This window comes from Homalodisca vitripennis, chromosome 4, assembly GCF_021130785.1.
Source record: "Homalodisca vitripennis isolate AUS2020 chromosome 4, UT_GWSS_2.1, whole genome shotgun sequence".
In the NCBI taxonomy this organism is placed as follows: Eukaryota; Metazoa; Arthropoda; class Insecta; order Hemiptera; family Cicadellidae; genus Homalodisca; species Homalodisca vitripennis.
This window is the reverse complement of record NC_060210.1, coordinates 105,118,373-105,135,247: the sequence shown is the minus strand read 5'-3', so window position 1 is coordinate 105,135,247 and position 16,875 is coordinate 105,118,373. Positions and strand designations below refer to the sequence as shown.

Genomic DNA, 16,875 nt, shown 5'->3' with positions numbered 1-16,875 from the left:
GACACGTCACAAGATAGCAAAAATTAAATATTCTGATTTTTAATACACTTAACTTTATGCTTAACAGATATAAAACATATATTTACAACAACAGTAAGACAATGTAGATAATATCTGGCTTATTTCTGCACTAATAAGCTCAAAGATTGGCATCAACTATTGACCTGTTGACTTGAATCGTTATTGATATTACGCTTGTATCTTCATTTTTATACTCCAGGTCACCCAGAAAGAGTTTAACTAATTGAATAAAGTAAAAAAAAAATTAAAAGCCAGATAATGTTAATAGATGTTAAACCATTTGCAACTCGGAAGGAGATTGGATTGGGTGGTGAATGTGAAGGGTGTAAATGGTCATAGTTTATGTTTTAATTAATGATTTAATTGTTGAACTTTTGTTATATAAAAGATTAGGCTTGTGGAACATAAAGAGTTTAAGTTAAGTTAAGGACTCAGCAAGTTAGTTTTACATTAATTTTATTTATAAACAAAAATATTACCTTTTTAAAAAAACAAGTCATATTATAACCTCAAATAAAGATTTTACATGGTGATCAAAATGTATTCAACACAATTAATATTGAGTTAAAGTTTTTTTTCATTATCAAAACACCAACTTAAGTAAAATAAAAATTAAGCAACAAATATTCAAATAAATAAATGTTAGTGATAACAAGCATCCTCAGTCACTCAATCCAGAGAAGGATATCTTATCTGACAATCCTTATCAGCCTATTATCAAGCCTGGTTAGCTCAGTCAGTTTGGCATCAGCTTACTACACCTAGGGTTCCTGTTTCAAATCTCACTGTTGTGCCATACTTTTTGCTATACTATAACTATTGATTAACTATTGACCTTTTTTTTAGGGAGAGGCAGGAAAAATGCAATTACGCACGCTGGTGGCCAGCCTGTAGTGTGGGACTCCCCTAAAAACGGGTTTACCCATTAACTTCTACTCTTTAGGATTCTAACCTGGGATTGTTTATCACATTACTTCGGGCTAGGCCTAAATTTGACTTAAGCCTGTGGGGCACGCTCCTTATCCAGCCGCTCGGTCAAGGGATCTGGGCCACTTCGCGGTCCAGATCGGGTTTCTTTTCCAGGAGGATGCCCCGGACGAACTGTGACAAACAATCCCAGTTCCCCTCATCCTCCATAATCTTTGCGCAGACCGTATCCACCAAAAAAACACAGAGCTTTCTTGTGGCGGGGCCTTTCCCAACGCGGACAGCGGAAGAAGGTGTGTTCCGCGTCGTCGGGAACGCCCGGGCAGTAGATGCAATCCGGTGAACCCATCCGGCTCAGGTACGACTTGAAATATCCGTGACCTGTCAGGAACTGTGTGAGGTAGTAGTCCACCTCGCCATGCCGCCTTTCGACCCATGGTTGAACCTGCTCGATGAGTCGTGCAGTCCATCGTCCTCGGGTTTCGTGCTCCCAGCTGTGTTGCCACTGCTGGAAGGTTCGGGCACGCTCTTCGGATCTTGCTGCGTCCTAGCCGATCTCACCTTGTCTCTGATAAATCGCCTTCCTCTCCCCTGCCAAGAGCTTGACAGGGATGACTCCGGCAACCACCACCACCACCAGGACGGCAGGCTCGGATACTGTCCTATAGGCTGAACACACCCGGAGCGCAGCTTGAGGCTGAACCCGAGCGAGTCACAACCTACAAAATTCCTTGGTAAGAGCGTCTGCCCACACCTCTGCCCAATAAAGGAGCACGGACTGGACTGCGGACATCAATAACCGTCTTTTGCTGGACCGAGGACCCCCGACATTGGCTTACTAAGATAAGAGACCACCTCAGCAGCCTTGTCCGCCGAACGGAAGATCTGGTCTCTCCAGCTTAGTTTGTTGTCCACCATGACTCCGAGGTACTTGGCGGCACGCGTTGACTGGACCACTTCCCTTCCCATTCGCAGCGGGGCGACGGTGTCAATTCTCTTCTTTGTGAGAATCACAATCTCCGTCTTGCTCAGAGCAAGCGAAAGACCGTGATCGGACATCCAGGCGTTGACCACTCGCATGACCTGGTTCAACTTTAGCTGGGCCAGCTCAATGTTGCGTGCGGCGATGAGAGCCGCAACGTCATCGGTGTACCCAACTAAGACGGTTTCCTCTGGCATCTCGGATCTCAGGAGGCTGTCATAAGCGATATTCCAGAGATCCGGGCCAAGTATTGAACACTGCGCAAAAACCCTGCACCAGAGGTAACTTCCACCATCCGCGCTCCGTCTCGAGTGTCATATATCAGACGCCTAGAACGGAGGTAGTCCTTGATGAGCCGCAACAGATACGTTGGAATTGACCTTACTATTGATTGACTATATACTATTGACCTTACCATTACTGAAAATAATAATAATAATAATAATATTTTTTTTTTTTTGCATTGTTACTTATGTGCTGATGAAATTTTATTAGTTTATCTACATAACTATATAAAAATGACTTACGAATCTAAAAACAAGTTTAAAGTTGGAGATCGGGTATTTGTTAAGGTCAAAGGATTCCCCAACTGGCCAGCTGTCATTGATGACTTTGATTGTGCAAGTAAAATATGCAAGTACAATGTGACCTTTTATGGAACAAATGAATTACGACTTTCAATAAAAGAAAGTAATATTTGCTCCTTTATGGAAAATAAAAATATTTATGGATTTGCTAATGTGAAAAACTTTACCAAAGCAATGAAAGAAGTCTAAATAATAGCTTTAGTTCAAATAAAAGTATTCAAACTGCTTCAGATATTTACCATTCAAAAAAGATTATTGGGCAAGATATTCAAACTCCATCTCAAGATGATCCAACAGCTTTTAGTAGTCCGTTAAATAACAAATTATGTGAAAACTAATCTAAACAACCAAACCCAACTAATTCAGAGCAAAAGAAAAATCAAGATATGGCTGTAGATACCTCCTTGCATTTAGATCAAATTTTGCAGTTGCAAGCAGTCACCGACAGGTGTATTGAACTGGAAAAATGTCTCCTTGAAGCAAGAGAAACAATTAAGAAACTAGAACTATCTTTAGGCCACCCCCATCCTAGTACAACAAAGGCTAATGATTTCCACACTCAAATCCTATTACAAGAGCTTCAAAATTATAAGGCTGAAAATCAAAGCCTTCAAATGGCCATGAAAATATTGGAAACAGATAACCAGGAGTTGACTAAAGAAATAGACAAGTTAAATATGGAAAATAAGTGCATGAACTGCTGCTATCCTCTATTCCAGCCAGTTTCAGCTAAATCCAAAAGTTCATATCATTCTCTATACCTCTTACCCTCTAAAGAAAAACTTAACAACACTAAAAACTACTACACAGTTCTAAAAAAAGAAAATGAAGAAATAAATAATTACTCTACTATAATAAACCATAACCCTATCCCCAAAATGAAATCCATACCAAATTCCAAGAAAAAAACTGTCATTACAAACAGGAATTTAAATGAAAAAAAAAAAAACAAAAGTTGACCAAAATTGATCATTCTTTCAGATAGTCTTGGAACAGACATTAGCTGGTTAGTGGAACAGAGAACTTTTACTAATGCTTCTGCTTTTGTTTGTCCCGGAGGAAGATTTCACCATGTGGTTAGAGATGTGAAGGAAATGTCTAAAGGCTTGACCATCGAAGACTATTTCCTTGTCATGGCAGGGACAAACAACGTAGAAACAACAAGTGTCAGACGGCTTGTGGACGATATGAAAAAACTTATCAACAAAGTAAACGAAACAAATTTAATTCTGTCCGCACTACCAATGCACCATGACCGTTCGGATCTTGATTTCAAAATTGCTATAATAAACTCAGAGTTGGAAAAGATTTTAAAGGAAAATAAAACTATCAACCTACTTCCTATACACTTTCTTCCTCGCCACCTATACACTACTCATGGTCTATATCTGAACTAAAGAGGGAAAGCTCAGGTGGCAGGAATGATCGTAGAGATTCTGAACATGGAAAAACAAACAGAATCCAAAACTAAAACATCAGCAATGTCACAAGAAAATGTGAAAATGTTGACATCTAAAATAAAACCACAAGAAATAAGTATTAACAACTGTAGGATGGAAGATATGATTGAGGCTTTCAAGAACAAGCCAGACACAGGTTTTGCCCATACAATAAGTGAAGATCGATACATGGGCACTAGAGTCGCTATCACTTTTCGACAAAAGTTTGACAGACCAAAAGCCTCTGATTTTGTGTACTCCAAACTAACTTGTCAGAAGGTTTCAAATGAAGCTTCAGTTCTAAGTCTGATAACCAAAGAAAGATATTATGATAAACCATCTATACATGACTATGACACAGCTTTTGAACAACTCACAATGCACTTCAAAGACCAAGATTTAAAAATGCTCATATGTTCGCCCTTGGGATATGTGCGAGACCATATTGAAGTGGAACACTTTGCCAAGAGGATAGTAGAATTTCACAGAGAAACTGGAGCAACAATATTAATATAGTATCCTGTGAACAACCATCAGCTCCAAGAGCCCTCTGGAAAGGACTGTCGTACGATGAGTGTCTCGAAAAACAATAAAGCGAAATATCTACAAACAGACCGCTGTCTTCCCCCTTTGACTCCGGCTACCTTAGAGACTCTAAGTGTAAATAACTTTGGGAATTGTTCTGAAAATATTCCTGTCTCTACAATTCTACCTCTCTCTACCACCAACAGTTCCACAACTACACATGACATCCTTCTTCAGTTGACCCCTTTTTCTAAATCTCAATCTCCCACTCTGTTCCAAACAAAAAAACTTGATTCCAACCCAAACAATAAAGAAGACTTAGTGATAATAAATAAGAGTAATATAGTAAGTAGTTCTACAAACCTAAAAACTAATAACAATCCAAAAAGTATTAATCTTTTGTTCTTAAATATACAGGGAATCCAAAATAAAGTGCATATTCTAGAAAGCTTTCTGCCAGATAATGAAAAAAATAAAATATCAATGATTGGTCTATCTGAGCATTGGCTAGATGAAGGTGCTCCCTCTTTATTCTGCCCAAAACACTTTTATTGTCCAGCTGACTTTTGCAGAAAAGATAATATCAGGGGAGGAACTCTTGTGTTTATTAATAAGGCTTTTGGTTCAAAAAAGATAGATGTTAGTAAATTTTGCTCTGAATTAAAATTTGAGGTGTCTGCAGTGGTTCTTGATTCTCTTAAAGTTGTTACAGCATCAATCTATCATTCTCCTGCAGGAAATCCACGTATTTTCTTAGAACTGTTAGAAGAATTTTTATCTTACATCTCATCACTCTTTCTACTACTCCATTCTACTCTTTAAAAGAATTTTTAGATTCTGACATAAATATCATTTTTTGATTAGTTTGATTTGTAGATTTCTGATTTTTCTATACTGTATTAGCTATAACGTAATTAACAAACCATGTGCACACTCTTCATAGATTATATTAAACCTGTTACTTGGTCATAAAATTAGTATAATTATAGTACAATATTGTAATAACTAATTTTGTTGTTGTAAATATCAGTGCTGTATATTTTGACGATGCCTATTTCATATTGTTGTGACCAATGGCTAATAAACTTCTTGATTCTTGATTCTTGATCACATCACGGCCATTCAACAGTAATTGGGGGGGGACATTAATGCTAGCTTCGATGTATCATCTAACAATAAAACTACAAGAATTTTTCTTAATGTTTTGAGACAATTCAACTACTTTTACATCAACAATGCTCCTACAAGGGGTGACTGTTGTCTTGACAATATATTTGTTAACTGTCCAGGGCAAGTTTTAGAATCCAAAATATTGATTTTCCTTTCTCAGATCATAACGGGGTTATTTTGAACATGACATGCAATATGAATCCTGACTGTAATAAATCTGAATATCATAACAAACACTGGAGCACATGAACTCTTTTACAATTAGTTTCCCAAAATCGGCAACAAACAATTTAGCTGAAAGTTTAATATCACATGACTGGAGTGCTTTAATGAACTGTGAAAACATAGCAAGTACCCAAGATTGGTTTCAAAACTTTTTAAGTGTTCTTGTTAATAAAATTGCTTATTTCTCAACTTTGAAATAATTTAAGACCATTAAAAACATAAAATTTAATAAAAAGTGGTATACAAAAGAATTGGTTCACATGAAAGAAAGGCTTCTGTTTCTAAACAAACTTGTAAAAAATTCAAGCAGTGATGGGTTATATGCAAACTATACTGACCTCAAAAGATGCTACATAAAATCTATTAAAAATACCAAATTATACTACAATACAACAAAAATTGAAAGTAGCCAAAATAAATGTAAAGCTGTTTGGAATCTTATAAAAGATACTACTCAACTCAAACTAAATTAGATATCACACCAGACTGTTTTAATACATTTTTCATTGACTTGGTTGAGCAGACCGTAAATAACATTAACCATCCCAACACAGACAGTTTGACCCTAACTTGTAACTATCAAATAGAAAGTAATAACTTTTACTTTACACAAGTCTCTGTTGATGACACTTCCACTTCTAAAGCTATAAAGAGACTAAAAAACTCTGACAGTAAAAAGACATTTTCACTATGTCCAACAATATGATAAAAAACTTATATCCAAAAGGTTGTCTAGAGTAATTTTTTTACTCAGGCGATTATTGTCGTGTGTGCCTAAAAACTATGTAAAATCAGCTTATTATGCATTTTTTCAATCAGTTTTAAGATACGGTTTAATAATCTGGGGAAACAGCAGTAAGATTGAAGACATTCTAATTCTGCAAAAGCAAGCTGTGCGAGTGATAGCAAGGGCCCATTCTCTGGACCACTGCAAGCCTCTGTACCACTGCAAGCCTCTGTTCATTGAACTTAAATTACAAACTGTGATAAAATCTCTACATCTTTGATTTAGTTACCTATTTACTCAACAATTTTCAAACTCTCACTCTAAGAAGTGATATACACAACTACTATACTACAAATATATATATAACTAATATTGCCATAGATCATGTTAGATTAGTCAAATCTCAAAATAGTCACATTATAATTTCTCAAAAAATCTTCAACAAACATTTGGCAGATAAGTATTCCACAAAATATTTCAAAACAAACTGTACCATTGGCTTTTGAACAATCCTTTCTATACCCTAGAGTTTTTTAATTACATGGATATTAAATTTTAGTTTGTTAATAAAGTATACAGGATCCATTTCACAGCTCGCTAAATCTGTTATACTACAATTGAAAACATATATTTGTAAACAACAATGAGATTTCAGTAAATTGTTCAATTTTAATCTAGAAACTGTCCTATTTTTATTCAGTACTGTAAATTTCATCTGTAGAATCTTATATTGTAACCTGTTATCCTAAGATTTCAATTTTTTGTGCTAGTATTGTAGTAATTCACGTGCAATCAGTTAAAATATTTTTTAATTTAATATCTATTAAACTTTTATAAAATCTTTTGTTGTTAAATTATTTTAAAATCTCTCTTTGTTAAACTATTGTCTTACATTATAATATTAATATTCAAAGAATAATTTTAAATTGTAATGGTATTTTAAAAATTTAATAGTTTGGTTTTATTACTTGTTTCTGACCATGTCATCTAGACAATATTACTGACTTTGTCAATGCATGTCATATGTAAAAGGCAAATAAAGATTGATTGATTGAATAAAGTAATTAGCGATAAATGGCCAAAACTGTTATAGAATATCATCACTGGTATCCTGCAATTTACTTCTTATATAACTGTAACAATTCTACTATAAAAACTGCTGGGAGATAAATTATAATAAACCTTTTATGTGAAACTGCAATACTGCCCGTGAGAGCTTTGTCCTAATCAATGCAACATAATGAATAAGAGTTATACTAATGATGCGGCAACTATAGATTGAGTAGATTTATCACAGAGATACAAACTGGTGATAAGATCATTATTACAGTCAAAATACTGATATGAAAAATGTTTCCACGCTTGATAAGCTTTAACACTCTGGATCTTTTCTAAATTTCATGACTTTATATGTCTTTTATGATCGTTAATGAAAAGAGGTGAATTTTTCAGAACTTCCATAACTTTTGTGTCCAGTAGACACCCTATTACTTCTATCATGAAACATCCTGATAAATGTGACCTAAACTGAAAATATTTTCTTGTATGTAATAAACTAATCTATTTGTAAAAGACCAGATCCACTAACCTTCTGATATTCAGTGAGGGCAAAGAATGCCATTGCTGCGAGGTTACGTTTGGCACTTGCAAGCATCACTCTATTTCGTTCACTGGCACTCATGTAGGATGTGTTATAGCAGCCCACCAATGCCAAGTCTGACATCATGCGGGTCTGTCTGCAACATTATTTACAGATTACAGTAAAATACCGAAGACACAATATTACTATAACAGTCTCTCATAACCTAATTATCTTCACAATTCTTGGTTAAAGATTTTTAAACATATTACAATACCAACTGCAATAAAAATGTAAAAGTAGCAAAAAAATAATTATACTTACCTATTAGCTGCAAGGTTATGAGGGCAAGCTGCAAACTCATCTAGAGTTACACCTCGCCAAGAGGATCCCTGGTAGCAGTGAGGCAACTCTGCATCTGTGGCAACTCGTCCTCCGCACCAATGGCGAGAGTTGCGCCACGTTGCCCCTCGTTGTACGTGACGAAACTCGGACAAGTAGCGACTGATAGGCTCCCTTAGTAATGTAATATAAAAATACCTGTCAAACGAGTTAAATCATTACTTATAGTGTGACTGAATCCAGCTAACTCAGCTACAGTTTTTAACCCTCCAAGTTGTGATTACCTAAATCTAAATAATGTCCAACTGTCATGTTTTTACAGCCCATAGAACAACCCCATCATTACAATTTATACACTGGAATCAGAAAGTTTTTGATTTCAGTAACATATTTTGTTTTAAATTTTTGATATTTTCCAACAATGATATATTTGTGTGATACATCTTGTAGCAAACTCCTTTATGATTTCAAGGACACTCCCATGGCTGATATCCTTTGAAGTTATTTTATGACCAACAGTCAAGGTCACAAAATGCACAATGTTATCATCTGTGAAACTTGACCCTGAACATCATGACTTAAATCCTTCACACTTTCTCATCCACTATTAAACTTGCTGACCCATTGTAACATTTCAATCTTAGACAGGTCATCATTACCAAACAACTAGACCATTGGATAGTGTGTGAATCAATCAATATTCAATTTCACTTAGTATGTGTGTGTGTGTGTGTGTGTGTGTGTGTGTGTGTGTGTGTGTGTGTGTGTGTGTGTGTGTGTGTGTGTGTGTGTGTGTGTGTGTGTGTGTGTGTGTGTGTGTGTGTGTGTGTGTGTGTGTGTGTGTGTGTGTGTGTGTGTGTGTGTGTGTGTGTCATGTGTTGTGTGTTTGTTTATATTTAGTACGATTGGAATACATTGATGAATATTTTCACTGATGAACTGAGGGCCAAAAACGTTCATCGGACACACATGTGATCCTTGGTATGTTAATAATATCATTATTAAAATCTGGTAACAAGATTCAATTTCATTGCACTTTTGTGTTGTAATACTCTCCCTAGTTCACTGAAACCATTATCATTTGAACTGCTATGAAACCTAACTTGTAAACAAAAATGTGAATGTATAATGTCATAAGCTATCTCTAGAAAGATTTCATCTGTAGAAATTATATTCTATATGAAACTTCATTTCTACATATACAAGAATGAGTTCTATGATAGTACATGTCCAACCATGGAATTTGGCTGAGTTGTCATTGAAACCTATTCCATGACTCAGTTCGTTGATACAATTTCTCTTTTGTCTGTATGGGGTATGTAAAATTTCATTTCTGTATGATGTTTCTCGAGAATGGAATGAGCTATAAAGTTGAAATGTTGCATGAAACCTAAGTGAAGCCTGCTACGCAACACATAGTGGTGTGTTGCATAGTCACATCTTGTTTTATTTGGCTGTGGTTCAACTGTTGTGAAAGAGGCCTTAATTAAAATGTTACATATTATAATTACAAGACAAAAGTACAGTACACCACCACGTGTCTCATACAGGCTTCGCTGAGGTTGCATGTACAATTACAAGTTTAAGCTCAATTCATTCTGATACGCTACCTATGTGATTATGTTACGTTTTAAAATAAAATAGGCCTACTCTTGCACTTAATTTGTTTACAAATTAATTTACTCTGTGACTATCTTAGTTTATATCATGGTTATCTATAAGAACAATATGTTCACTAACACTCAGCCAAATATCATGGAGTGATATGTACCATTATCAAACTCAATGTTGCCTACATGGAAACAAAGCAATTATGAAAAACGTAATGCATTATTCAAACCAATTGGACACAAGCGAGTAACATTTTAAGATACAGTATATTTAGAGTAATTATTATCCAGTGGGACTATTGATAGTTCAGTGATTTTAACAAAAATTTATATAATTAACCAATAGAGCGATCCATAACTAAAGCTCGATTTCATTCAAATGGGACAAAAGAGGACACAATTCAGTGAGTACAAAAACACTTTTTTTATTTGTTCTCTTTTAAATTTGAATTGATTTGATATGGCTTATGATTTACTAAATAATTGATACTAACATTTTCAGAGAAAAATTTTAATTATATTATGATATTATATAATTTGTATATTATTCAGGTTCAGGCCTTCTTTTGTAAAGGGACATTAACAAAACAAGACATATTTTTTTTATGAGTTAGTTGAAGGAAAATGAAATACTTTAATTAAAAATGATCAGTCATGTGAAACTCTAGGATGTAACCAGTAATTTTATTCACAAGAACAAAAAGGGGACGAATGAAGGTCAACTGCTTGGCTTCCAGTGACAGGAAATTCAGAATGGAGATGTACGAGAGAAACCTTTGTTTCTCATTCAGCTTTTTATGTTATTCCTCCAATTATTTATGTATCGAATATAAATAACAGAGGTGTTGGGAGCATCTGATACTGATATGAATCATCTTGGACCCTCGTACTGTTAGCAACGAACACCTTCACTTCAGTGTCGTAACTTCCCTCGACTTGTCTCATAACATTGTGCTCATACTGCAACCCGACTACAATTGGTTTTTAGCATGACTACAGCACACTGTTGATCAAGTCTGTCGTCGTAAATGGAATCTTGGCCGGTGCAAAGAAAATCTGGTTTTGAGTTATAGCACAAGTGATAGTTAAATTACAAATAATATTGTAAAAGTTTTAGTCCCAGCATTGTGCACCTGATAAAGATGATAAATAATAAAGTCCCACTCCGGCTTAATGTCTTTGAAAGATAACAGATCAAGCAATTAACACTGTGTACATCATTACTACATCTAAAAATCTACTTTTTGTAATCACTATCAGTTTTCTGTCTTATCACGAAAACAGCTCATAAGGAGTTGGAATAAAATCTTAAATGAGAAAATAAGCCAAGTAGTAGGCCTATATCAAATTAAAGGGTTCTATTAGAACGCAATTCCACAAATCCGACCTCAAAGTTTCACTCTTTAAAAATGGTATTGTAATCGTTCAAAAAATATCAAGCCGATGCAGAATTTATGTATTATGCTCTATAAAAGCTGAATATCACTCACTTACTGATTGCTATATCTCAGGAAATCAACAAAACTTATGAACACTATTTGTTCAATAAGAAGGATTTTTTTAATGTACGAGAGCAGATTGAAAAGATAAAAAACTCCTTTCCTTTTCAAACGATTTTAATATAAATAAACAAAAACCAAACTATCAGCTATTATTATTTAATTAATATCTTGCATAAACAATATTTTTTTAAAAACTATAATACTAAAAAATTACACATATTAAGGGAAATGGAAGTTTGTATACAATAATCAACAGCTGAGTTTAACATTTTATATCTCCAGGTATAGTTCTGATAATGGACAGAACTTTCCAATGATAACAGGTTTTCTTCCTGCAAAGTGACAGACAGGCAAAGTGAACTTTACATTATCTACGACTACATTGAATAACAGCTAAACTGGTAGATCACTTTTCTTCAATTCTGCAGATATCTTGTTACCTATCGTACAAAAATTTACCATGCAGAAAGCAATAAAATTACCATTTGGACTTTGAAGTATGAATACTCAATCAATATTTCAAAGTGACTTATTAACCATAGTTGAGAAAATACCAATCCAATACAAAAAATATCAAGTATTCTCTGTGTATTCCTTGTATTTAATCTGTGTTATAAAAACAGAAAATAACTATGTGTAGTCTAACTAATGTTTTGTTTGTTATTCAGAGAACTATACATAATTCCATAATAAAACCTACAAAAGCTATCGACCCATATGTAAGAAAACTCTGTGACTGATACTCTCAAGAAAATTATTTATTACTCTGAAATTTCTACTAGAAATACTGAGAACTTAGAAGTGTGTTATTTTGTTGCTTGAAATGTATTTTATATTGAATGATTATAATATTGAATATAGGGTATAAGCCAAATTGATTGTAAAGAATCCCCAAAATTTCTTATTCATACCAGTATACAAGTACCCTTTTCTGGGCTAAAATAATTTTGCTGGTAATTGTAGGAAACAAGGAAACTTATTGCCAATAATGTGAAAAATGTCAATAGTTTTATTAGGTACATTAAAGTGTATGCTAGTGCATCCCTTTAACATGCTAAATTTCAAAACTGATGCTCTAAACTACATCTAATCTGAACTACACCACAGTTTACTTTTACTTTATTGTGACAAATCTAAAACCAACGCAGTGTACAAAGGAGCTTACGCTAGGTTAAAAAAGATCTATAGGTATGAAAGTAGAATAATAGCAAAGTTGAGAGCCAATGATAATTTTATAACTACTTCTGACAACAAGTGTAAGGCTGCTTGGAAGGTCATAAATTCAGAAGTAGGGAGGGAGAGTAGCAAAAAAATCATAGTTTCCCTTTCTCAGCTGAAAATTTTAACAAGTACTTTGTAAATATTTGTAATGATATTATACCAAATGGAAACCCAGCCAATATTGTAAATGTGGACAAAATGCTAGAAACAACACATATTAACATTATAAATAATTTTAAATGGAATGATGTAACTGTAATTTATGTTTAAAGATGTATTAAAAAACTCAGTAGTTCAAAGTCCGAAGATTTTTATGGTTTATTAAATTATGTATTAAAGCAATGTTACAGTGTTTTGCTATGTCCTTTGACCTATTTGTTAAACTGGATGTTTTATGAGGGTATCTATCCTAAGTGTCTGAAACTTACCATTAACAATACCTGTTTTTAAGAAAGGAGATATTTACTCTCAAAGTAATTATCGTCCAATATCACTAGTCCCAGTTATGTCAAAAGTTGTAGAAGCTATAATTAACCCTTTTACTGCCGGCCATTTTTTTTATTGTACCAGTCAAAATTGCCAAGGAGGAAAATCACTGTTGTGCATTCATTTACAAAAAATGCTGTATCTTTTTTATTTTTCATTAGATTTGCATGAATTTTTATTTTATTTACTCCTATTTAAATGCTGTTTTTTTAAATAATAAAAAGACATTTTAATTTGAAACAAACACATTATTTATTTTTAAAAATTATATAAATAAAAAATAAATAAAAAAATAAAAATTGTGTTTGGCATCTGATAATTTATTTTTAAAATTATACTAAAATTATGAGCATGATATCATTATAAACTAGAGCAATTGCTTAGAACATATACCAAATTTGAAGATGCTACCTTGAAACATAACTGCACTATGAGGATTTTCCCAAAACTGGTAGGCCTCCTCTAGGCCTACCAGTGGAATTTGAAGGTAAACTTATCTGTGCCACATCCCCCTCACTATCTAATAACTCCTCATTATCTGATGGTAAGATACAGTCAGGATCGTCATCAGTGTCATCCACATCACTTTGATTGTCATCAATAGCCCTAACAATAATATCAGATTCGTTCTCGGCATCTGAATCTGACAAATTCTGAAGGAAATCGTCACTTAGTTCGTCTTGCACTTACTTATTGTTCCCTCACTCACAGGAGAGTTAGATGTAACTCTTTTACTCATTTTATCCTTGATCAACAAAAGTAACACTTCAAAAAACTTTCGATAACATTGTAAACAACAACAATGAACGAAGATTTCAGTAACATAATCCGATCATCTGGTTTTGACAGCTGTCTAGGTAGTTCGTCAATTCTAGTCAAAGACGACAAAAATAGAAATCCAAAGTTCTTCAAATGGCTTCTTTCATTATCCTTTGCTCCTAAACAACCAAAATACCGAATATTTTGGCATTTGAACATAACAGTAGCCAGTAACGATAAAAAAAAAACAGACGTCCGACATATCGGACGTTGGCGTTTTCGGCAAAAATGCCGACGTCCGATATGTCGGACGTCGGCAGTAAAAGGGTTAAGGAACAACTCAATAATTACTTTGAAATAAATAGATTTCTATCATTAAGTCAATATGGTTTTAGGAAAGGTCTCTCTACCATCAATGCTATAGAAAATATAGTGTCCTATGTATTTCCAGAAAAACATTATACTCATGCAACCTTGTTGGACCTAAGTAAAGCATTTGACATTGTGTCTCACGATATTCTTATCACAAAACTTGAATTTTATGGTATTGTGCAAAATGAGCTAAATCTATTAAGGTCAGAATCAGAATCAGAATACTTTATTCATGAACATAGAGTACAGAATAGGCGTCAAAACATTACAGAGATTTAAATAAAAGCATATATAGTTGTTGAGCTTTAAGGCGCTTTCGGTGGTGATGGTTACGACTACGAGGGTTGTGTAGCTCTCACTGGAATACCGGTATTGTTCTCCAGTTCATGAACTCCTCAACTGTGTAGAATGGTCTCTCCACAAGCCAAGCCGTTAAGCGTTGTCTGGTGCTGCTGATGCTGGGGCCTTTTATTGTCTCTGGTAGCAGGTTCAGGAACTTCGCTCCCATGTAGGAAGGCTTTTCTTCAAAAAGAGTTAGATGATGGACTGGAAGTGTGTAATTCATAGCCTGTCGGGTGTTGTGGCCGTGCCTATCCATACCTCGTTGGAGCTGTAGCCTGCTTGCGTAAGTAGCCACAGCTAGGATGTACAGACTTGTAATCGTTAGGATTTTTAGTTCACGGAATTTTGGTCTGCAACTGTCTCTCTTTCCAATATCTGCTAATATTCTTATTGTTTTTTCTGGTGGATAAGCACACGTCTCATGTTGGTTACTGACGAGTTCTTCCAAGGCCATATCGAAGATGTGATTCAAACAGTGAGTGGTACGCAATCTTGGCTATGCTGGTGTCACTTATGGTTTTTATCCTCCTTATCACGTAGATGCTGCTACTCAGCTTACTACACAGGCTGTCAATGTGGGGGGTCCATGTCAGTTTCTGGTCTATTATTAAACCTAAATACTTGGTTTCTTCTGGGCTTTCGATGTCTGGGATCCTGCTTACCCCACCATTTCTCCTGCCAAAGACCAGTTGTTGTGTTTTTTCTTCATTAACTACTAGGCTGTTGTTTTGGCAGTATTGTATTGCCATGTTAATGGAAACAAACGAGCTGATTTCAAGGGCTTCAGGGGTTTTTTCTCCAAGGAGGAGTACGGTGTCATCCGCATACATTAGAGTCCTGCTGTAGTCTTCCAAATAGCGAGGGAGATCATTTGTAAACAGGATGAAAAGGATGGGGCCCAGCACTGAGCCCTGTGGAACTCCCCTCACTACAGGCAATGACTTTGATCTTACTGTTTGTGTAGATCCCTTTTCAGTGTATTTTAGTTCAACCATCTGACTTCTTCCAGTTAAATAGCTCTTGAACCAATCTGCAGTTTTCCCACTAATCCCAATTTTTCTCAACTTGTTACACAATTGTGTATGATCTAAGCAGTCAAATGCTTTGCTGAAATCAAGTAGAATTGCAGTTGGTGTGTTTCCTTCTTCTAAATTATCTATTACATATTCAGTTAGAGCTATTATGGCAGATGTGGTTGATTTTCCCTGTACAAATCCATGCTGATGTGGTGTGATCAGTTGATTGAGTGATAGGTGTTGAAGAAGCCTTTTAGTACTATTTTTTCGAATACTTTGGAGAATGTGGGAATTAATGAGATTGGGCGGTAGTTCTTTGGGTCCAGATGGTTTCCTTTCTTGAATTTTGGGTAAACCTTTGCAATTTTAAGCCCACTTGGAAAAACTCCTTCCTGGAAAGAGCGGTTGATGATGTGTGTTAACGGTCCACCAAGTTCTTCTTTGCACTTTTTTAGTAGACTGGCGGATATATCATCTACTCCAGCAGATGTTTTATTCTTTAGGCTGTTGATCACTTGAGTCAGTTCCTGCTCATTTGTTAACTGAAGAGACATCTCAGGTATCTGACAGTGTACCTCTGTGATTTCTGCAGGCTGATTGTGGTTTTGAGGATTTTGTGCAAGGGTGTCATTAGCTATGTTAACAAAGAACTCATTGAGATGATTAGCAACAGTTTGAGGATTGTGATTTTGAGGCCATTTATTTCTAGTTTGATTGATTTTTCTGTGTCCTGAGTTGGCTTTCTTTCTCTGTTGATAACCCTCCAAATTGTTTTGGTTTTATTATCAGCTTGCTGTATTTGGACTGCTGTGGCCTGTCGTCTTAGAGTCTTCAGTTTCAGGTCGTAGTCTTTTTTCTTGTTTGACATTGTAATTTTGTCCTCTGCTGTTCCGCTCAGTAGGTATTTGTTCTGAGCCTGTAGAAATTCTTGCTTTAGTACCTCAGCTTCGTAGTTTGCTATAGAACTCTGTTTTCTGGTCTTTTTTCTTGACTTTACCATTGGGCAGGATTGGTTAATAGCTCCTGCAATAATCTTGCTGAAG

The 16,875-nt window shown here is 35.1% G+C and overlaps 1 protein-coding gene across 1 annotated transcript in view; it reads right to left on the bottom strand.

Annotated features, from left to right (window-relative positions):
* The window catches only part of LOC124359882 (heparan-sulfate 6-O-sulfotransferase 1), a 53,860-nt gene that overhangs the window by 24,897 nt on the left and 12,088 nt on the right, over nucleotides 1-16,875 (bottom strand). Inside the window, exons 2-3 of the mRNA XM_046812996.1 lie at nucleotides 8,507-8,722; nucleotides 8,192-8,339 (exon numbers count right to left, since the gene is read on the bottom strand). Of these exons, the coding sequence (XP_046668952.1) occupies nucleotides 8,192-8,339; nucleotides 8,507-8,722 (364 nt within the window). The remainder of the gene's footprint in view (nucleotides 1-8,191; nucleotides 8,340-8,506; nucleotides 8,723-16,875) is intronic.